Genomic DNA, 22,148 nt, shown 5'->3' with positions numbered 1-22,148 from the left:
AAATAAATAAAACAGAAAATTTCAATCTGTAGAGAGAAGGGGGTAACTGCAGGCCAGTGCTCAACTCAGCCTCTATTTCCTTGATTTATAAAATGGGGGTGGCAACAGCCGGCTTTCTAGCGCCGTTGCAATACTTGCAGTAAGAGGAACCAGTTTAGAACCAGTTTACTTGAAAGATATCCTCACCCCATATATACAGTATATCTATTTGGCCAGATTTATCTGTGAAACAGACAATTTTACAAACACCACACAACGCCTGTCTTGCACTTGCAATCAATCCTTCAATGCAACCATACCTACCCTTCGGGACTCCCTGTCCACTGATATTAAGCAGGTGCCTTCGCTGCACAGGCGGCACCCATTTTGTGTGCATCCAATTGACACATGACCACTGACACACAAGTCCTTTTGGACCTGGAAGAGGGAATAATGGGGGCAACGCAGGCTTATGCACACTCCGCCAATGCGCGCGGGGGGGGGGGGGCAGGAACAGAACCCCCACACAAAATGCTCACCACCTGTACAGCTTTCAGCACGTGCTGAACATTTTATTTAAGCAAACATACCCAGACATGGTAAATCTGGCATGTTTCCATATGTAATTCGATTTCATATTGTTTATTTTTTAAGCTGTTGGTTTTATGTTGGGGAAATTTCATGTTAACTTATTTTTGACTGGTAATCTTAATGTAAACGTCTTTGAGGTTTCGAATTACGAGGGAGCAGTACGCAGATCCTGTTAAACAAATTTTTTTTTTAAAAAAAAGGGATAGCAATTGTACTAAAACGAACCAAGGGTTCAACTCTGTGCGAGGCAGCGCCTCATCAAAATGGCAACCCTTGCGTGTCAGTAAGACCACAATGCAACGGGAGGAGAAGGATACTCACTTCATAGTAGGGACTTCATCGATCCTGTTGCCAAGCTGTGATTCGTGGGATTTGCTCCTCGTGAGGGTGGGGAAGTTGGGGAGCAGCTGGAAAACCTTCCGGCTGGGCGGTGGGGGAGTCCGTGGCGGCTTCCCCCTCTTGAGCTGTGGCGTCGTGGGGGGCGTGATGGTGATGCTGTGGGGAGTCCTGAGGTTCCGCCTCCCGCAGTGGGTGGGGAAAGCAAATGACTCCAACAGGCTGTCGGCGCTGCCGGGGGGGCCTTGGTCCGAGGAGGACAGGAGCGTGGACGTGGAGACGGAGCGGGCCTGCGGGCCGTTCCCCTTCAGGGACGTCAAGCTGCTGTGAGTCCACGTGAGCGAGGTGGGGCAGGGGGAAAGTTCGGAGGGGGGCATCAAGCTGGCTTCACGGCGCGTGTCTGGCAGATTCCACACCAGGTCGTCTTTGTACTCTCCACCTGCACGTGGGAAGGAGATCGCAGTTAGACGGCTTTAAGAAAGGGGATCGGTCAGGTTCATGGAGGGATGCCCACTAGCTGCAAGAGACAATGGCTGATTCCTATGTCCAGGACCAGGAGCTGATCAACAGCTACTGGGGAACAGCAGCAAGGGAGGATTATTGTTCTCACGTCCTGCTGTCAAGGTAGAATAACTCACAAGGCACCAGTGAAGTTAACTCTTTGTTCAAGGAAACAGCTCAAGCCTAGTGAGCACAGCAACTCTTCCCCAAAGCTCTTGCCCCAATGACGCAGTTGTGAGAACTGAAGGCCCCTACCTTCCCATCGCTCTCTAAGGCTCCTCCTCAGCCGGGTCCTTCCCAAGCAATCTGAGGCTCCTTTGCCTTTTCTGTCTCTGCTCCGCGCTCTTCATACCTCTGCAGGTTCTGGTTGAGCGGGGGAGGGAGGGGAGCTGGTCGCAGCAGGAGTGGGAGAGCCCCTGGCTTCTTCAGCAGCCTGCTTCACCTCTGCCTCTTGCCTCCCCCTTTCCAGCCTCTGCTTCTCCCTCTGCCTCTGGACTGCTCTCTGCCCCAGCCTCTTCCTGCTCACTAAGTCCTGTTACCTCTTCGGCTTCCGATACATCCTCCTCCTCGTCTGCTCCCTCTTCTCCCTCCGACCACTCGTCGTCGTCCCACCACCAACCCTTGGGCTCTCTGAGCCTTCTTCCCTTGGGGGTCCCCCAGCTGGTGCCTCCCACCACTCCTCTACACCCAGCCAGTCCATGACACCTGCTCATAGGCACCACATAGAAACCCATGCCACACATTCAAAGCACACATTGTGCACAGTTAAACCACACGGCTTCCCCCCCAAAAAACCAAGTCCTGGAAGCAGCAGTTTGCTCAGGGTGCTGGGAATTATAGCTCTGTGAGGGAGGAAAACTACAGTTCCTGAGCTTCTTGCAGGGGGGGGGAGACTCACACACTTTTAAAGTGCGTTGAATGTGCTTTAAATGTACGACATGCATCTGTGCCTGGCTGGCCACTGGGATACAGGGCTAGATAGACGTCTGGTCTGATCTAACAAGGCTCTTATGATAGATCGCAATAGGCAGACCACAGAGTAGCTGTCATTACCTCTGCTGCCACCTGCCGTTGGGCTCCATGTCACCCACCCTACCAGTCACTAGCAGCAACGCTGCCTATTGCTTACTGAGATAGAGATCTACCACTGGAGGACCCGCTAGTCTCCAGGAACAGACCAGGAAGCCTTCTTACCTGTGCGGGTCACTTTCCGCAAGCAGGCGAGAGCCCCGTTGAGCCGGGAGCATTCCTCAGCGCTGGCCCCGCACCTCTTCATGGTGTCTTTCACTTTCGACTCGTCCATTTCCAGTAAGGCATCGAGGGTCAACTCCTCCGGTATCCTCTGCAAGAAAGACCAGTGGTTTGTGTGTGCGATTTTTATAAGCTCTGTCATTTATTTGTTCAGGAAACTTTTGCAGGAAGATTGAGCCCAGCCTCCACCCCTGCCTACCCTCCTCCTATTTGGGGAATGAATTAATCACGCTTTGTGGTTGTGACATGCTCCGGCAGATTGCTGGGTCAAGGAACACGGTCAGGAACTTGGTCCCTGGTGTGGCTCGTTTGGTGACTAGCAACAGCTGCTTTGGCTAGAGCGTTGCCTTGCTTTGAGTGAGTGTGTGTGTGTGTGTTTTAACAAGGTCGAACAAAGGAACAACGAGAAAATTGTTTCTGACTGGACGGTCCAGTCACTCGCTCCCGGCTTTGAAAGAGTGACGAGGCAGATGCGGGAAAAGCTGGCTGAAACTTGCGCCCAACCATCGCTGCATTCCCCCTGTAAGCAATGACCAGCCTTTCCTGGAGTGGCATCTGTGCCAAAATATATACAAAGAACTGCTTGCCCAAGCATTGCACTTACGCATACGCGGGTCCAGAAGATACTGCAAAAGTTCAGCATCCCTTACGACCGGAAGCAGCTGGGGCAGCCAACTTGGATGCTTAGACCTCAGCCCTTGTAAATGGGGTTGGTGCCGGGAGTAGCCATCACTGGGCAGCTGCTGAGGCCCACACCCTTGCAGGAGAGCCCACCCCAGCCCTTTCTGACATTGCTGCCTGCATTCACCTCCTGTCTCTGAGCATGTGCACAGCCACAAAGGTGCTAATATGGACTGGGCTCAGAGGGAGAGGGCAAACAAATGAGTGCCTTCGAGAGCACAAAAGAGACTCACAGACAACCCCCTGCCTGCAACCCTGCATCTTAATAGCTTAACACAGAATTGGTACACATTGACCGTGAAAACCTAGCTGATGAAGAATTACGAAACAGGGCCTTGTCCTGGAGTTTATTTCAACTGGAACTTATCCTTAACATAAAGAAGTAAAATTGTTTAAAGACTGAATAGATAATCATCTTTTTGGCCCGAGATCTTGGAATTTTTCGCATTTTGTTTCTCTTACTTACCAAGATCTCCAATTTGTGCTGCAACCCCGCATCTGGCATGATTAGCAAACAACCCTGCAAGGTGGGTGCATGGGATATTTGGGCCACTGAGGACCGCATTTTCTCATGTGCAAGCTGTCAAGAGTCTACGGAATGGCAGTAAGCAGGGCTGGAGCCAGAGGCCCCCTTTTATTTCTCTGCCACCCCCACCTCCATTTCCCCCCATCTTCCTATCCTATCCTCATGATATTATCCCACAGTAAGTGAAGTCAGTATTAGTATCCCCCATATTGTGGGAGAGGGCCAAGGCTGAGAAAGAGAATGACTTGGCAAAGAGCATCTAGTGAGTCCATAACAGAGATGAGATTTAAACAAGCAATGTCCTGATTCATAGCGCAAACTCTTAGCCCCTGCACCGGGGATTAGGAACATCTGTTACTGGACTACAACTCCCACCATCCCTGGCCATTAGCCATGCTAGCAGGGGACAATGGGAATTATAGTCCAGCCACCATTTCCCCTTCACTGCCATATATTTTTCAACAATAAACTTTGTCTTCCAAATATTCCTCAGGGCGAAAGGCCCAAGGTCACCCAGCGAGAATCAAGGTCTGGAAGAGATTCAAGCTCATCCTCCCTGGTCCTAGTTTGACTCTCTAAGGGACAGGGAAAACCTGTTGCCCTGAACTACAACTCCTTGGCCACCATCCCTGCTAGCTGCGGCTGATGGGAGTTGTAGCACAGTGTAGCACAGTGACACCAGAAGGGCTAGAGGTTCCTCCCTCTCGCCCTATGCTATGTCAACTTCTGAAGAGATAATCTTTGGACCCTCAACAAGAAGAACAGAAGACAAGAGGGATGAAGAAGATCCGCCACATGCAAGCAAGAGGCATGCTGGGAATAAGAAGAAAAACTAGAGAGTTTGATAACTTAAAAAACCAGGCTGGAATCCAAGTCACGAAGCGGGAGAGTTGCAGAGTGTTCCGGAAGCTCGTTCCGACACCAGATGATATAAGGACAGAGTTAGCATGTACTTGCACGAGACAACTGCTTCTTTTAGGAACGCTTCCAATCCGTTTGCTCCTTCCTTCCCTCCCTCCTCTTTCCCCCCAAACAAACATCTTAACATGAGCGCAAATTAAACTTGGGGTGGCGTCACCGTCAGGCAGTGCAGACTTGAACCAGCTGACTCCGAATGGCAGGGACCGGTTCCCCAATCCACACAGCAATAGAGCCCATAGGTCAGAGATTGAGACTGTGGGCAGGTTCAACGTTGGGACGTCAAACACAACTCATCTCCACCATACATGTAAAGCACTACTGTACCACTCCAGCCGTCATGGCTGTCCGCCAAGGAATCCTGGGAACTGTAGTTTACCCCCCCCCCAATATCTATAATCCCCTGACTACAGTTCCCAGGATTGGGAATAATAGGGCCTTAGATGCATAGTGTGGATGGAGCATAAAAATCCTCCTGGTTCTAGGCTCAGGTGATCCCAGAGAGCCAAAACCATGTGTCTACATTATATATGTAGGCCCCAAGGCCTGCTGTGCTCTCCTCTGTCCTGTTGCTGAGGGAAGCAATTTTCCACACACACACAGTGCCTCAGCGCAACACCGCCCTGTGATCTTCGGATAAAAGGCAGCATAGGAATTTAATAAATAATAACAATAACACAACATTCAAGGGCGTCGCGGGGACACTAAAATGGCTGTAGGTGCTGACACTGCCCATACCAACCGGGAGTCCTGACTTTTCCTAGCCCTTGGGTCAAGGCACAACACTTAGTCAGAGGTCTATATTATTCTAACCAGGCTGAAGTGTGGTTTTAGGCCAAGGTTTCCCAAACTTGACTCCCCAGCTGTTTTTGGACTACAGTTCCCATCATCCCTGACCACTGGTCCTGCTAGTTAGGGGTGATGGGAGTTGTAGTCCAAAAACAGCTGGGGAGCATAGCTGCCAAGTCTCCCGTATTCCCCGGGAAACCCCTGTTTTTCCAGCTGTTCCCAGCTGAAAAAACGGATTTTTCTATTTTCCCCTGGTTTATTCTGGCGCGGCGGTCATTTTGGAACTGGGCGGAGCATGCTCCTTAGCGACTTTTGATGCTGCTTTGCCCAGTTCCAAAATGGCTGCAGCGCGACTTCTGGTGCAGCGGCCATTTTGGAACAGGGCAGAGCAGCATCAAAAGTAGCTTCTGAGCATGCTCCGCCCAGTTCCAAAATGGCGGCAGCGCTACTTCCGGTCTGCTACTTCCGGGTCCAGTCCCTTATTTCTCAGGCCGGAACTTGGCAGCTATGCTGGGGAGTCAAGTTTGGGAAACCCTGTTTTTAGGCCCTGATCCAATTATACCAGGCAAGGCCCCATCTGCACTACACGTTTAAGGCAGTATCATACCACTTTAGATCCCTATGGCTCCCCCCAGAGAATCCTGGGGAATGCCGTTTGATAAAGGTTCAGAGAGTTGTTATGAGATCCCTATTTTCCTCACAGAACTACAATTCCCAGAGGGATTGACCGTGAAACCACTCTGGGAACTATAGTTCCATGAGGAGAACAGGAGGCCTCCTAACCGCTAAACGTATGTTGAGGATATCGCCTGTGTAACAGCATTCAAGGCAGCCAAACAAATTACTGAAAATGGCACACCTTGCCAAATATTTAGATGCTTAATGCTCTTTGGGACCTTTTCGCTTCCCTGGCAGCAACCACTGCTTCTCTGCACCATTTCCCCTTTTTTGCCTCTGCGGTCACTTCCCCTCAGCGGTCCTCATTTGCCCAAACTCCCGTTTCATCCAACTGGCTGCGGTGCTTTGCTTTTTGGACACCAAGGATGTTGCGGTGTAGTCACAATGTGGGGGGGGGAGGGTTGGAACCCGGAGGTTGCCAAAAACAAACAGACTAAAATTCAGTGTGGGCAAGCAAAGCCGAGGACAGGTGGAAAGGGAAATGGCACCAAAAAGACCTGTTCTGAAGCCATCTATTTTCATCAGAATTTCCCCAAACAGAACACACTTTTGAATCCTCACAAAGGTAAAGACGAAACAAAGAACAGTGACATCACAAGTGCCTTCGGGGTCCTTGTATGAGAAATGCCATCAATAGCTCGTACCCTTGACAGCAGGCACAATTTAGCCTGTTTATTATCATTATGAAGCTGGGCAAAGCAGCACCCTCCCTCTTTTATTCTGCCGTCTTCGCACATAATCTGGTGTCTGCATTGGGTTCCGGAACACGCTGTTAATTCTCACCAACGGGCTGGCTCACACCCAAAGCCAAATGAAAAGCTGCTATCATACAAATGGAGCGCATGCAAGCAAGTGCGGCGGGCGCACGTGTGCAAGAGAGAACATTTTGTCTAAAAAAGATCCAATCTGCAGATTAAGTTTCATTGCATTTTTACAAATGACACAGGCAGATTCTTTTGCAGAGGCTCCTGGACGAAGGTTTTGACGCCCAGCCTACATATTTTTAAGGAGTGGAGCAATGCGCCAAAGGAAGTCCTGTGATACCCACCAAATCCCTGACCATCGAAACATTGACTTTTCTTAAACAAGCTAAACATGTAGTCCTCATTATGGTGGAAAGCAACTTTTAGAATGATCCATCAATGATTCCAAGACTAGAGTGCATTTTATTCAATTTTCCAGGAGCAATATCTTCTTCGCTTGCCACACTGCTGGTTCTCAAGTGCCACCACAACTTTCCACAATCCAAGTTTCCCATTACATCCAGGTTTGAGGGTGCCTCTGGCAAAGTGCAAGCATGTGGTCTTCCTCTGCCAGCACCTTGCCCAAAACCCACCTCCAATCTCCCGCTTCCACAGTTGCTATTTGCCCTCGAAGGTGCTGCTTGCAGTGAAATGTGTGATTAATGCAACATGCCATTCGGCCCAAACTGGCAAAGGGTGGGTGGGGGGCTGATGGTGGAGATTTGTTTGTGGGAACTGAATCCTGCTGAGGCTGTCGGCAAGCCTGGGGAGATCTGGCTCCGTAATAGGCCTCATTCCGCGCGTGGCAGGCTGCTTTAAGACGTCCAAAGCCTCGCCCAGGGGGGGCTGTGGCAGGAACAGGCACAAGGTGGAGGGATCCACAGGGCAGGATTAAAGGGCTGAAGGATACACAGAGCTTGGGGCGGCAGTGGGCAGGAATGCCTCCCCACCTGGTGCACGTTCGAACTAAAGCGATCTATTATTAGCGGGCGATCAGCTGAACGCACCAACTTCACAATCAGTGCTGAGGCCTAGTTTATACCAAGGTGGAAAACAGGCGTCAGGAAGACTGGACAGCTTCAGGGTGCAGGAGGGGGCTAGCCAGGCAAGACTCCTCCTCGCAAAAACATTCCCCACACACAGACATCTAATGTATCAAGGGAAAGGATTCTGCCTATCCACCTTCCTCCCTGATATCTGGGTTTTCTAAGTGCAGAGATTTCTTCCCTGTTTTTGTTTTTTACTTCTTCCAAAGAATCCTGCAGTTTGTTAAGGGTGCTGGGAACTATAGCTCTGCAAGAAGTAAACTACAGTTCCCAGGATTCTCTGGGGGAAGCCACGTCCCTTAAACATATGGTGTGCACACAGAAGTTTGTTAAGGCTGTTGGAATTGTGGTTCAGTGAGGCAGCAAAACTACGGTTCCCAGGATTCTCTGGAGGAAGTCATCTGCCTTTAAATGTGTGGTCCATGTGTGGCCTCGGTCTGAGATTCCCCCCCCCCAAATAGTCCCTTGCCTGGAATTTAATTTTAGAACACCGGAATGGCGACTTGTAGGAAAAAAGTATAAGGAGATTATATTTAAACAATCCCAACGACCTTGAATTGGAAGAGCTCAGACAGGATTTTCAAAGCCTGCTGCCGGCCCTCATGACATGCAATGTGGGTGCATGCATATTTTCTCTCTCTCTCTCTCTCTCTCTCTCACACACACACACACACACACACACACACAGAGAGAGAGAGAGAGAGAGAGAGAGAGAGAGAGAGAGAGAGAACTAAACACAGTGGGGAGGTAATGGAACAAATAAAGAGGCTCTCTTTAAAAAAGCCACTCTCACACACTGTACATATGTGGCAGATTAACATTTAAAACACGCACACAGAATCAGACACACAAACTGCTCCACAGCATCCTTGGGAGATTAGCCCAATATGATTCATCTCCGTGTCTGCCCCCCCCCCCAACCTCCCGCCAACGCAATAAAGAAAGCGCTGGTCACTAGTTTAAGCAGGATCTTAAAATAAGTTCCAAGAGACAAAAATAAACTAAAAACTAGACTTGATCTCTGAGCTCATTCCTAGGAGGATTTGCTGGAAAAACACGCTATATTAGAAATCCCACGTGCAACAAAAGGGGCTGCATCTGCCCCATTTTTTCTGCTGGCAGGACATTCCAGAAAGGTGGAGCTCTCAAGTGGCTAGGTCTCAGTGAGCAGGATCTCCTCATCATGACCCACCCACCCACCCCCCAAATCCAGGGGCTCACTCAGTGACTCTGGGCATTTAGAACCTCCTCTGTAGGAGACTGGGGAACTGGTCCATCTCGTGCAGTACTGTCTACACGGACTGGCAGCCGCTCTCCAGGGTCTCACCTCATCTCCAGGGTCTCCCCCTCCTCTCTCCTCCATCCAGGCAAGCAAAGGGGCATTATCAGAGATCAAGGGCACATTCCAGTCAGGCAAAAATACTAAATAATGGTGTGCAGCAAGTCTAGGGCATGGCTGGGAGGGGGCATGGTCCCAAGAGCCAGGTAGAGCGCCCCCCCTCCAGCTTGAAAGAGGTGTGTGTGTGTGTCATAACCATTGAGTCCACAGCCCAAAGTTACCTAAATGCACCAGTGAGGAGTAGACCAAACCGTACGTCCCACAATAATTGGTGTGAGGCTACAGAAGAACACTCTGATACTTTACCATTATATCCGAGGCAGGGCTGCATGCATGCTGGGAGGATGAAAAGTTGCTTTAAAAAGCTGTGTGGTGCATGGTACTGGCTGCAGAATCCAGTTTCTTAAGAATCTTTTAAAAGCAAGTTTCTAGTCCTTATGATTACGAAGGTATGTCTGAAAGCCCATAAAGGTAAAGGTAAAGGGACCCCTGACCATCAGGTCCAGTCGTGACCGACTCTGGGGTTGCGCACTCATCTCGCATTATTGGCCGAGGGAGCCGGCGTATAGCTTCCAGGTCATGTGGCCAGCATGACAAAGCCACTTCTGGCGAACCAGAGCAGCACATGGAAACACCGTTTACCTTCCCGCTGTAGCGGTTCCTATTTATCTACTTGCATTTTGACGTGCTTTCGAACTGCTACTGAAAGCCCATAAGTAACAGCTAATCAAAATACAGTGGTACCTCGGGTTACAGATGCTTCAGGTTACAGACGCTTCAGGTTACAGACTCCGCTAACCCAGAAATAGTACCCCGGGTTAAGAACTTTGCTTCAGGATGCGAACAGAAATCGTGTGGCGGCAGCGGGAGGCCCCATTAGCTAAAGTGGTACCTCAGGTTAAGAACAGTTTCAGGTTAAGAACGGACATCCAGAACGAATTAAGTTCTTAACCCGAGGTACCACTGTATCAGACACAGGGGAGTTCTCAAGTAAGGAATTTGCTGCCTGACGGCATGTTCCTAAAATGCTGTTTTCATACAAGGATGCAGTAAGTAGGCTTGCAGGATCGCCATGGTGTAAAACAACAATGGATTTAAAAACAACAACAACCATGCAGGATATAGCAACCAGTGGGAGAAAGTAAGGACATCAGATGAGCCCTGGTGGAACATCCCAATGGCCTGTGTGCAGTCCAGCATCCTGTTCTCACAGTTGACAACCAGATCCTTCTGGGAAACCTGCAAGGAGGACCAGAGCACAAGAGCCCTCTCCCCTCCTGTGGTTTCCAGAGACTGGTATTCAGAAGCATTATGTTCTCCAACTGTGGTGACAGAGCATAGCCATCATGCCTGGCAGCCATGGAAAGCCTTCTCCTGCATGAATCTGTCCAATCCTCTTTCAAGGTCATCTAAATTGGTGCCCATCGCTGCCTCCTGCAGGAGCGAGTTCCATAGTTTTAAGCATGCACTGAGTAGTGTGTGATGCCTTCAATAACCCTCCACAATGGTGAGGTCTAGCCTGCAGGGAGAGGGGGCTGGCACACTGCCTCCAAGTAAAAAATAAAATAAAAGCATCTCAGCATGCTCAGGAAAGTAATTGCCTCTTTCCCCTGCCATGTGGAGTCTGTCAAACCGAGCCAGGAGGATCCCACGCTCAAGACTAGCATTGTGCCGAAAATTTCTCCTCCAGTTTTCCCCCAACTGTTCTCTCTATCAATCACCTAGAAAAGAAATTGCATCTGAAAAAAAATGGTCAAAGGATAAAGAGAATTAAAAAATAATTCTGATGGGGGTGGTGGGGGTGGAGTTTCGTGGTGCTTACCTTGAAATTAAAGAAGCCCAGGAGGTATTTTGAGGATTTTTCATAGCCTATAAATAATCTCATCAGCAGACTGCAAACTGCAGCCTTCCTGGGTGTTCATCCCCCCCCTTTTTTTAAAAAAGCCCACGGCTGGACTTTCTTGTAAGCACAAGAAAGTAGAGAGGCTGCTTACTGTGTCAACTGAAGTCTATTTATTTTGAATAAATAGCGGAAGAATCGTGACTCAGTGGGAGAACATCTGCTGTGCATGAAGAAGGTCCCAGGTTCAACCCCAAGGAAAAATCAGGTGTGCTTAGCTTGCTCTTGCAGCTGCTCTATGAACGGGCTTCCAGGAAGGACTATCCCTTTAGCTTGCTAGACTTTAAAGTTTGGGCAGGGAGGGGGGATCCACAGCCCTCCAGGTATGGCTGCACTTAACTCCCATTAGCATGGCCAATGATCAGAGGCGAATGATGCAACATCTGGAGGCCCATCAGCATCAGGAAAGATGCACAACACCAGCACACACAAAGGTAATTCAATTACTCAATAAGGCAGACACCGTGAGTTGTTTGAGGGTGCTCCTAGCTTCAAGTAACCAATTACCAGAGCAGATGGTGCGCCAACAGAACCCTTTTCTGGATAGCGACACTTTAGCCACTGTGATTCATGCCCTGGTAACCTCACAGTTGGATTACTGTAGCCCACTTTGTGGAGGTCTGCCCTTGAGGTTGGTGCAGAAGATGAAGCTGGTGCAGAATTCAGTGGCCGGGTTACTAACGGGAAGATCTGACTGCCCATGTATTAGATCCGTTCCAAAGGTACTGGTCTGGCTGTCTCTCAACGACAGAATAGTATTCAAGGTGTGGTTAACATACAATGCGCAGAACAGCTTGGGACCAGGTTTCCTAAAGCGTAACACTCCACCCAAACCCAGTAGACCAGGCACCCCCAAACTCGGCCCTCCAGATATTTTGGGACTACAATTCCCATCACCCCTGACCACTGGTCCTGTTAGCTAGGGATGATGGGAGTTGTAGTCCCAAAAATCTGGAGGGCTGAGTTTGGGGATGCTTGCAGTAGACCATCAAGATCTTTGGAGGATGCCTTGTCAGTATAATTCCATGACCTAGCGAGTGTTATCTAGCAGCAACTAGAAAGCGGGGGTCTTCTTTGTGGTGGTGCCTCCCAGAATGCCCTTCCTCCATGGGTCCTAAGGAAAAGCGGGGCATTCCAGGATCAAATCAGAAACTGAGACAGCTTCTGTAAATCAGGGGACATCCGGAGGGTGAAGAGGACCTATTTGGCTATGAAGCCAGCCCAAAGAACAGGATTCTATTTATTATTTCTGCTGCTCCTACTCCTATCTCAGATTCCGCAACCCCAACAAGACACAGTAATACTTAGTTACAAAAAACAAAAACAAAACGAGAAATCCTGAGGTTCAACCCCTTCCTGGGAGTCATACTTTAAGCACCAACCTTTCCCCTGCTAAGCTCAGAAATGCAAAAAGGCTGCAGTTGCTAGGGCAGCAGGGAGAAGACTTTCTGAACTAGCTCAAAGGCCCCCTTATTTCACGTGATCCAAAAGACATGATTGGCCCAGCCCTACCCCCTGTGCAACTGATAGATTCCCCCACTAGTACAAGCCAGACTCCACATGAACTTTTTTTCAGAAGAATAAAGCCGGGGGGGGGGGGGAGCTTTTTGCTAGATCTGAAGTGCAAACACCACAAACAAAACAAAACAAAACAAAGGTCAATAAACAAGGACTGTGCCAGCGCAGTCTCAAATCCACAAGCAGAAATACAAGGAGGCTGGGGAGGCAGAGAGAGAGAAGTTGTGCAGAAAATGGCACTTGTATACCAATCCACACATTTTAAAGGTGCACTCACAGCCAGCTAGGAAAACCAGGAGCCTGTTCAAGCATTCTCTCCAGCCACCTAAGTCTCCTTGCGGGGTCAGGATCTCCCCACAAAACGCACCCCTCCGGTGAACTGCAGCCTCTCCCAGCAATCAAACGCTACAGACGGACAACGGAAACTTGATTGACGAGAACCCCTGCTAGGAGAGAGCAGGGCCAGCTCAGGCACGCCTTGGAAACAAGGCAGCTTGCTAAAAACTGGTTTGAGATCCGTCATCGCTCTTTCACACACAAATATGCATACACAGGGGAAGGAAGGGATTTGAGGGAGGAGAAAACTGCCGAAGGGAAGGTGTTTTGTTCCTTGCATTGCTTTCTTCGTTACTTAAGAACATCAAGAGCAGGATCAGGCCAAAAGCCCTTCTAGTCCAGCATCCTGTTCTCACAGTGGCCAACCAGATGCCAGTGTGGGGTAATGGCTTCGAGCAGGGTTTCCCAAACTCGAGTTGCTTTTGGACTACCACTCCCATCATCCCTAGCTAGCAGGACTAGTGGTCAGGGATGATGAGAATTGTAGTCCAAAAATAGCTGGAGACCCAAGTTTAGAGTTTCAGGTTCAGGACCTGGGAAACCATGGTTTGAATCCTCGCCCAGCCATCATGCTGAATGGGCGACCGTAAGCCCCTCACCATCTCTTGGGCTAGCCTACCTCACAGGGTTGTTGGGAGAGTAAAATATGGGGGGGGGGAGAACGCTTGCCACCTTGAGCTCTTCAGATGAAAAAGCGGTATATAAATATAATAAATAAATGCCCCTATGGGAAGATCAGCTGCTAGGCAGTGAGGCTGAGCAGCCTCAACAAAGCCCCGTTGCACCTCTGGTCTCTTTGGGACTTTCTCCACCCTCTCCGACATCCTCTTTGAGCTCCAGGGAGAGTCTCCTTCCAAGCCACAAAGACTCTCCAGCTCTCTCCCGCCATTTCATGGTCTGATTCTATTCATTCATTCATTCATTTCCCAGCACCGCATGTTGCACGCAAGTCAATTGCACGTAAGGGGGGGGGGTGTATGCCTGTACTGCCTTTGACAGTGGAAGGAAAACCATTGCCGTTGTGTCTAATAGCCACTGGTGGTTTTATCCACCTGCCTCTCCACTATCCAGGACAGAGAGAAAGAGTGGGAGGGGAAGGGAGGGGAGGCCTGCTCTTGGCTTAACACTTGGGGAAAATACAACCATGAACTCAGGTTTGGAAGAAGCAAATCTGCCAATCAGCACAAATCTGCCAATCAGCACCTCAGTGTTGATGGTGTTACAATTGGAATGCATAGCCCTTAACAGCTTAAGGGAAAGTTCACTTGCAGGATACCAAAGGATTCCTGCATTGCGGGAGGTGAGCCTTGTGGTCCCTTCCGACCCTACAATTCTGGGCCCGCTTGACCTCTCCAATCTGCGTGACTGGCCCTGTTAGAGGTGCCTCAAAATACTCGCCCTGCGCTTGATAGCAACCCATATTTTAGTGTGGCAGCGTCTGCAAGTTGGAGTTTCCTGTCTGCTGACATGAAGCAAGCACCTTTGCTGCACTATTTCAGCGCCTGCAGAGAATGTTTTGGTACAGGCAAGGTGATCCAGACACACAGAAGGCCGACATGTGCTTCATCTCTTTTTTTAGCTACCGTGGATTTTAACCATACTTTTGTAGAATGCTTTGGTAGACTTGCTTTTAACTTTTCGTCCACCAAGAATTTTAGATTTTTAAAAAACATTCTGTTTATTGTTTTCAATTTTGCAGCAAATACATAACTATTGAAACCATCTCATTATCCGCGACTCCCCTTTCCCCACCTTCCGTGGTCCATTAAAATTTCTCCTATTCAACAAGCATATCCAAAATGTCCCTTTACCCCTTTCATTTTCACCTTCCTTCTTACATTACTGTATTAAACTTTCTCTGCTCTGATTATTCTAATCCTGCTAGCGTTTAAAGATGTTTACAATAAGAATTTTACATTTTTGTTAACTGCTCAGAGGTTCGCTTCCCCACCCCCACCCCCGTTCAAGTGGCATATAACTTTTGTTCAATAAATAAAGGGCGGGTGGATCTTTGCTGAAGGCAGATCTCCCTGTGATCAGCACCATTTGGAGCTCTAATCCAGAGCTCCCAGGTGGAACCAGCCACAGTAGGGAATGTGTAGGAAAGAGCCTTATATGGAGCCAGACCATTGGTCCACCTAGCTCAGTAGAGGCTGGACTTTGGGGGGGGGACACCACGAAATCAGCAGAGCTGCCTTGCCACGCTACAAAGTCAGTCACTTAATGCACTTCAACATCTTTAAAAAAAGGGGGGGGAATACCCTCCAAGTGTCCAGATTTTCCAGGGACAGTCCCAGAATTACAAAAGCCACCCCGGCTTCTGATTTGATACCAGAACATCCCCATTTCCCCTAGCAGCACCGCTGCTGAGCTCGGGGAGCAGGATGAGGGCAGTTCATAGCGGCTGTTGGAGAGCGGCTGCAGCCGCTGAGGCTTTGAGGGGCAGGGCCCCCTGGGTGGGAAGAAAGGGGGAAGAAGAGCAGAGCGCAAGGAATCTCGGGGTCTTGTTTTTTTTAAATAAAAATAAAACCTTTGTGCTCCAGCATCTAATCTTGCTCCTTCCTGAGACTTATTTGTTGGTGTGTGCTTTTCTGTTTGCAAACCTACCAAAGAATGAAATAAAATCAGAATCGATGGGTTTTCTCGAGGGAATGCGTGCTGTGCCCCGTTGGTATAGTGGTAGTGGAAATGCCCTGCCGGGGGGGGGGATTGAGGGGCTGAGGAGGATTAACTGGCGGGAGAGTGAGTGAGAAATGTCTCCATTTTCATCTGAGGAATGTTGGAGGGGTATAGGAAAGGGGGGGAACCCCTCTCAGTTAAGACCACCAAGTCCAGAGCCTTAATGTTGCCCATTCGGCACCACCGCGTCTCCTTCCTCGGTCTTCCTGCCGCTTCCTCCTGCGAAATGGGTAGATCGGTTCTTTGTAGCCCCTCAGTTCAAACAGCCACCTCTTCTCCAGCAGCCTCCACACTTCCACAAATCCAGCTCACTCTACCATTCCCTCCTTTCTCCATGTGTTGTTGTTTTTTTACAGAAATATACTGATTGCAGTAGCAGAAACCACAGCAGACAATCTCTGAACTCACCTCAGGAACAGCCATCTCGGGACAGGCGAGGCCTCTCACGCTCCGCAGTGTGACTGCCTGGCTCCCATTCAGGTCTTCAGGACTTCTTGCTGTGGCCCAGTTCCACAAGCACTGCATTGTTATACCGCACTGTAATCTCTTTCCCCCCCAAACTACAGGATTTTACAAGCTGTCATTCGCCTTGTTTTGTTTTGTTTACAAAAAATCCACCATAGGCTTTCGAATTTTCAAATTAACAGCAGCAGACAAAAAAGGGGGGGTGGGGTGGGGTAAAAAAAAAAATCAACAAGCTACAAACTGGAGTTTTCCCAAGATTGATACCAGACTGGATCGGGGAGGGGGAAAGCCAGCCAGCCAGCCAGCCAGGCCAGCAAAAAGGCAAGCCTCTCTCTGCCCGATGTGGTGGAGTCAGCAGATATTTTAAATTGTAGCCAGCAGGCTATTTCTGAAAAGGGGGGTGGTCCTGGGGCTTTCCAGCCTCCCCAGTGCCTGCCAGATTTATTTTTGGGATTTGGCAGAGCAGGAGGGGAGCAAATCGGCTGAGAGGAGGTGGGCGGTGGGGAGAGACCTGCTGCTTGTTTGTGTTCAGAAGGTGGAGGGAAGTTCAGATCCTACAACGTTTTCCGAGCTTTTAAAAATAGGGACTTGTTTGATGTCCGTGTTAACAGTCCCCTTCTCGGACCAAGATATCTGGCAACACAATACCTAAAGTGTGTGGTTTTTTTGGGGGGGGGTTTCAGGGAAGGGGATAGACTAGATAATATTTATAAAAGTGTGGTGTGTTTTTTAACCATGCCTGGATAAATAGACACAGTGAGTTTCAATAGTGGAGGACACCATCTGATTACCCATTTCCTTTCTATTTACATTTCGGTAAATACTAGGTCATATATATTTATTATAAACCTTAAAAGAATTCTCCCCCCCCCCAAGAGAATTGGGATAGTTATGTTGTATTCTGCATATTCTGTATAAAACAAATTTATGTACAGAACACGCCATAACTTTAAAGTGCATTCAAAACACAACCCCACCCAAAAGAAAGATTTATGGGAACTGTAGTTTGTTGAGGGTCTGGGAACTGTAGTTCTATGAAGGGTAACTACCATTTCCAGGGTTTTTGGGAGGGGGTGCTTTAAAGGTACGGCGCATATGCAGCCTCAGAAAGAAACTCAGTCCTCCCACAAGCAGTTTCCCCAGCTCTAGCACATTGCTCTACGGTCTATTTGCAGGCCAGGTTTTTGCAGGGTAACCAGAGATGAAAATGAGGCAGCCTGTACTTTGGTTAAACAACGACCAACAGGGTGGTGGACTAAGCCTGGGAAACTCTAGATTCGAACCCTGACCCAGTCATGTTGCTGCTCTCTGACTTTGTACCCGAGACTCCCTCCCTCACACACACTCTCTCTCTCGACAACACCCCGAGATGGTTGGTGGGAAATGGATGGGGTAAAAAGCGTCAAAAATAAATGATGACCTATCATATCCAATATACTCAGTGAGTGGGTTGAAGCTTGCCTCCACGACCCCATGCCCCACCATAAACATTCATTCAAAGCATGCTTGTGTGTGAGAGCTGCCTCGGCCTGGATGTATCCATGCAGCAGATTAAGGTGGCACAGTCCGAAGGTGAGACGGTACCACTTCAGGATGCAAGTGGACAAGCCACATTTTAAATGCCTGCCTAAAAGAAAAAGGGCTCCCCGCAAGGAGAAAACTAGACCCAAAGGGCAAGGCTAGATAGAGTCTTTTCTAGCTGAATTTTGCAGAAGTACCATAAAGCTTGGGCGGAAGGCAGGGGGAGAGAGAACCACAATGGCTGCACAGGCAGAGTGACCATGGAATGCCGCCTGACATTCAGGACGAAGAAAGAGAAAACCAAGAGGAGGGGGAAACGGAATGGAGCACAGCTAGTGGGCTGGCTGGCACCCTGAACAGAAACTCTTCACGCTGCAACTGTTGGTTTGTTTTGCTAAAGATCTCACCCCCTTGCATATAACCCCTGGGCTGGACCTGCTTCCCACTATTTTAAACAACTGAGATGACAACGCAGGGGAGATAACATCTTGGACATCACAGAAACGGTGTTTTCCCTCTCTGCAATCGCAGTGAATTGAGATCTCTGGGGAGACTGACAAACACCCTAGGGGAGGGGACTTTTCATATTGGGGCTTAAGTAATTCTAGAAACCCCCAATGCTGCGTTATGTCAACATCACAGCTGAGATACACTCACCCGCTTCACTCAAACCCTATGGAAAACTACTGGCCCAAGTATTGCAGAGCTCGCAGGCCAGCAGGAGGAAAGTGAAACAGCACCCCTCGCTTCTCAGCTGTGACAACAAAAAGAAGGAACACAAGCCTTGATTGCCTTGAGCATTTGCTTTGGGGTGGATTGGGCCCGGAAAGAGAGACAGAGAAAGCACATAGGCAACAACTTCGGCAACATCTCCCCGCCCAACCCCACACTTAGGGCATATTGACCAAACCCACCCACCCCAAACACTAAAGCTGACATTGATAAAGGTGTCCATCTTCCTTCATGGTCTTGACATCCCCCTAGTTTGGAAGAAATGCCCTTTAAAAGATCATTAAGAAGCCTTCTGGAATTAAATCTAAGTAACAGGCAGGCATTCCATTAGGCTGCCTTGTTCCATCAGGCTCTGGGAAAACTGGGAAGCAGAGCTCATCCCACCGGCTAGGAAAAGGTTCCCCAACCTGGGCTTAACTACAGCCCCAGGAACGGTTTTTCCCTGCCACAGTTTGACCACGGAACTTGTGCATGATGAAAAAGAAAGCCCTCTGAAATCTCTGCAAATTGCTTCTCTTCTGCTGCAACCTGGCTGTGACGGGTTTAGAACGAGGGTCTTCTGGGATTCTAGGGCACAAGCTTCAAAACATGCCCGAGACCCGGCACGCAGACAAATTTCAAATTAAGGCTGTCTGCCAGGAGTGCCAACTTGGCCCTGCAACTGTGGGTTCCCAGGGTTGTGGGTGCCATGCAACGTGCATTGCCCTGACCCTGAAGTTTGTGGCTGCCTGGCCCCTTACGTGGGGTATTTTGTGGGTGCTTGGGCACCCAGGGCCCCAGGGAGTTGGCACCTATGCTCTACAAATTTAAGGAAGTATCATGGCTTCTCCCAAAGAATTCTGGGGACTGTAGTTTGTGCTGAGAACTGTGAGGAGACCCCTATTCCACTTACCAGCTCAGTTTAATAGTCAATCCCTCTTCCCAGGGAATTCTGGGTACTGTAGCTCTGTGAGGGGATTGGGAATAGAGGTCTCCTAAGAATTCTCTTACACCCTTAAACTACAGTTCCCAGGATTCTCTGGGGGGGAGCCATGACCGTTTAAAGCTGTAGGATACTGCTTGATATGCAAAATGCAGGCGGCACCTAAGAGGTGGAAATTACAGTGAGAGACCATCGAATCCCTGGGTGGCCAAAACATCACTCATGCTTTCTGGTTTCCCCTGTAACAAAATGAATTAAAATCGTGACGGATGTGTCGGAGGACACATAAGATAGCGAAGTGACATCATCCCAGCTGCAGCTTTGAGATAAGGTTAATCTAAAGAATTCCACATATACACAGACATTTCGCTTTTGCAGTAAGCCCAAAGAGCTCTGCAAGAGAGAGAGAGAGAGAGAGAGAGAGAGAGAGAGAGAGAGAGAGAGAGAGAGAGAGAGAAGTTCTGCCGTGTTCCAGGGTGAGAAAATCTGCATGCAGAAATCTCAGCCCTCTGGTGGAATTTGGGAGTTGCAAGTGGCAGCGGCATGCAATGGTTAGGTCTTACACCTTCAGGGTGACAGAGACAAAGAAAAAGTCCTTTAGACAGAGCTGGGTCAAAAGAATATTTACAAGCCTGTTCCAGGGCTTTCCTAGGAAACCAATAACGTCACAATTCATTCACTGCATCAAAGAAAACTGAAAAAAACTTTATAGTTTATAAACCAAAGAGCCTGTGGATTGGGTGAGCTACGTGAGGAATGTCACGAACTGGGCGGGGCGGTCTCCTCTTTCAGCTCAAATTGGCTGGAGAAAAGCAAGAGCTCCCAAGCATGTGCAGAGGTCGTTTTCAAAGCAGATATTGGGGAGAATCATCTCCATCAGCGGAGATTCTGTCTGACTGCAGAAGAGGAAAGAAGCGGGGGGGTGGGGGCGGAGTGTTGCCGGGGGGGGCAGTTAAAAGCTGGTGTAGCCCACAGAAGCTGTAATTCCCCTCACAATGCTCTAAACCCCAGAGTGGTTTAACAATCAAGACTTCTTCCCAGGGAATTCTGGGAACTGTAGTTCTTTTGAAGGGGACACGGGTCTCCTAACCACTCCTGGCCCCTTTAACTACAGTTCCCAGGATTCTCTGGGTGAAGCAATGACTCTTAAAGCAGTATGATACTGCTTTAAGTGCATAGGGCGGACGGGGGCCTTACTTCTAACTAAACACACAAAGTAGTACAGTGTACATTATCCAATACTGGGGGAAATCTTTTAAAATACAGGAGGCTCTCAAGTTATGTGGGGGGGGGGAAGGGGGGTTATGTTCCAAGGCACCACACCTTTAAGTAAAATTGTATATATATGGGCCGACCTAGCCATGTTGCCCTTAACTAAGATGGCAACCAACGACTTGCCCTTACAGTAACGAAGCCCACAACGATGTAAGCCACCTTTAGCATGGTTTTAGCTTCGGTGGCTTACAAATAAAATGATTGACTGATTGATTGATTGATTGACTGATTGATTGATTGAGGAGTGTGCATAGCAGGCCCATTGAGAGCTCTGCCCAGCCCAGAAGAGCTCTATTGGCCAGCCTGGAGCGTCAATCAGCCAGCTGTGGAGGGAGGGCTCAACTTCTCAGAAGCCTCACTGCTAGGCTGCACAAGGCAGAACCGCGAAAGGAACTCCCTGGGGAGAATACCGTCACGCAACTGCGGGATACTCTATATATAACCTACACCCAGAGTGGATAAAATACCAACAGCCAAAGCACCTTCAGTGCCCCAAGATGATGATGATGCCTGTAGTGGGGAGCAGAATAGGCAGTCAAGCGGATCTAAAAAAAAAAAAGACCTATCACAGACCAAACCCCCCTCCCAAACCTGCCAGCTCCACCAGCCCCTCCAAGACAAGGGGAAATACCCAGAAGGAAATACCCTCAATTGTAACATCAACAGAAGTCCTGGAAATTGGGAGGGGGGGATTGACTTACTGTGGGAGATGGCCATAATGGAGCAGAGGAAAAAGAAAAAGCCAACAAAAGACTCTCCAGCTCCCCCACTAGAGAAGGGAAAGAAAAAAGAGGATCCCTCCGTATGGGAAAGACTGTCAAGACCCAAACGGAGATTTCTACCCAAAGAAGAGAAAGGAAAGAAACCAACAACAACAACAAAGAAGTATACAGAAATGATTGATATTGAACCCCTCCCCTCCTCCTTCCACTCTGGTTACATACTTTCCTTCCTGTCCCCCATTCCCTGATAATTTGCACCCCCCTCCCCTGCTGCCAACCCCTACCATAATATTTCACACTAAATATATAGGAAGTATGTTATTGGTTTTAACCCATCTTCGGTTGCCAGGTGTGCATCTTAACTTATCGTATAAGCGTTGGCAGACGACCGTTCTAATGGCAAGTAAGCGCAGGCATTGTTAACTGTCAACTGTCAACTGCCAGTTTCTTGGTGGGTTTTTTGAGTGTATGCGTCCTGTGAGCTCTGTTCTTGTTCGTCTATGAGTGAACTGTTGTCACTGACAAATATTTAATAAATGTAGTTGATGAACTTAGAGTGCCTTGGGCCTCTGACTTCTCTGAACATTTAACAAAGTACATGTTTCTTTCAGTTTGGCGAAGAATTGTTCATCTGCAATGCCCTTTAAATATTTTGGTTTTAGGTTTTGAAAAATGATTTTAAAAGATTTTTGAGTGTTCA

General features: G+C 48.8%; 1 protein-coding gene across 1 annotated transcript in view; it reads right to left on the bottom strand.

Moving 5' to 3' along the window:
* KSR1 (kinase suppressor of ras 1) overlaps nt 1–22,148 on the bottom strand; it is a 105,640-nt gene that overhangs the window by 24,691 nt on the left and 58,801 nt on the right. Inside the window, exons 3-4 of the mRNA XM_060283083.1 lie at nt 2,602–2,749; nt 892–1,345 (exon numbers count right to left, since the gene is read on the bottom strand). Coding sequence (XP_060139066.1) covers nt 892–1,345; nt 2,602–2,749 — 602 coding nt within the window. The remainder of the gene's footprint in view (nt 1–891; nt 1,346–2,601; nt 2,750–22,148) is intronic.

Source organism: Zootoca vivipara, chromosome 15 (genome assembly GCF_963506605.1).
Source record: "Zootoca vivipara chromosome 15, rZooViv1.1, whole genome shotgun sequence".
NCBI classification, from domain to species: Eukaryota; Metazoa; Chordata; class Lepidosauria; order Squamata; family Lacertidae; genus Zootoca; species Zootoca vivipara.
Note: the sequence above shows the minus strand (reverse complement) of the source record. Positions and strands in the feature narration are given on the sequence as shown.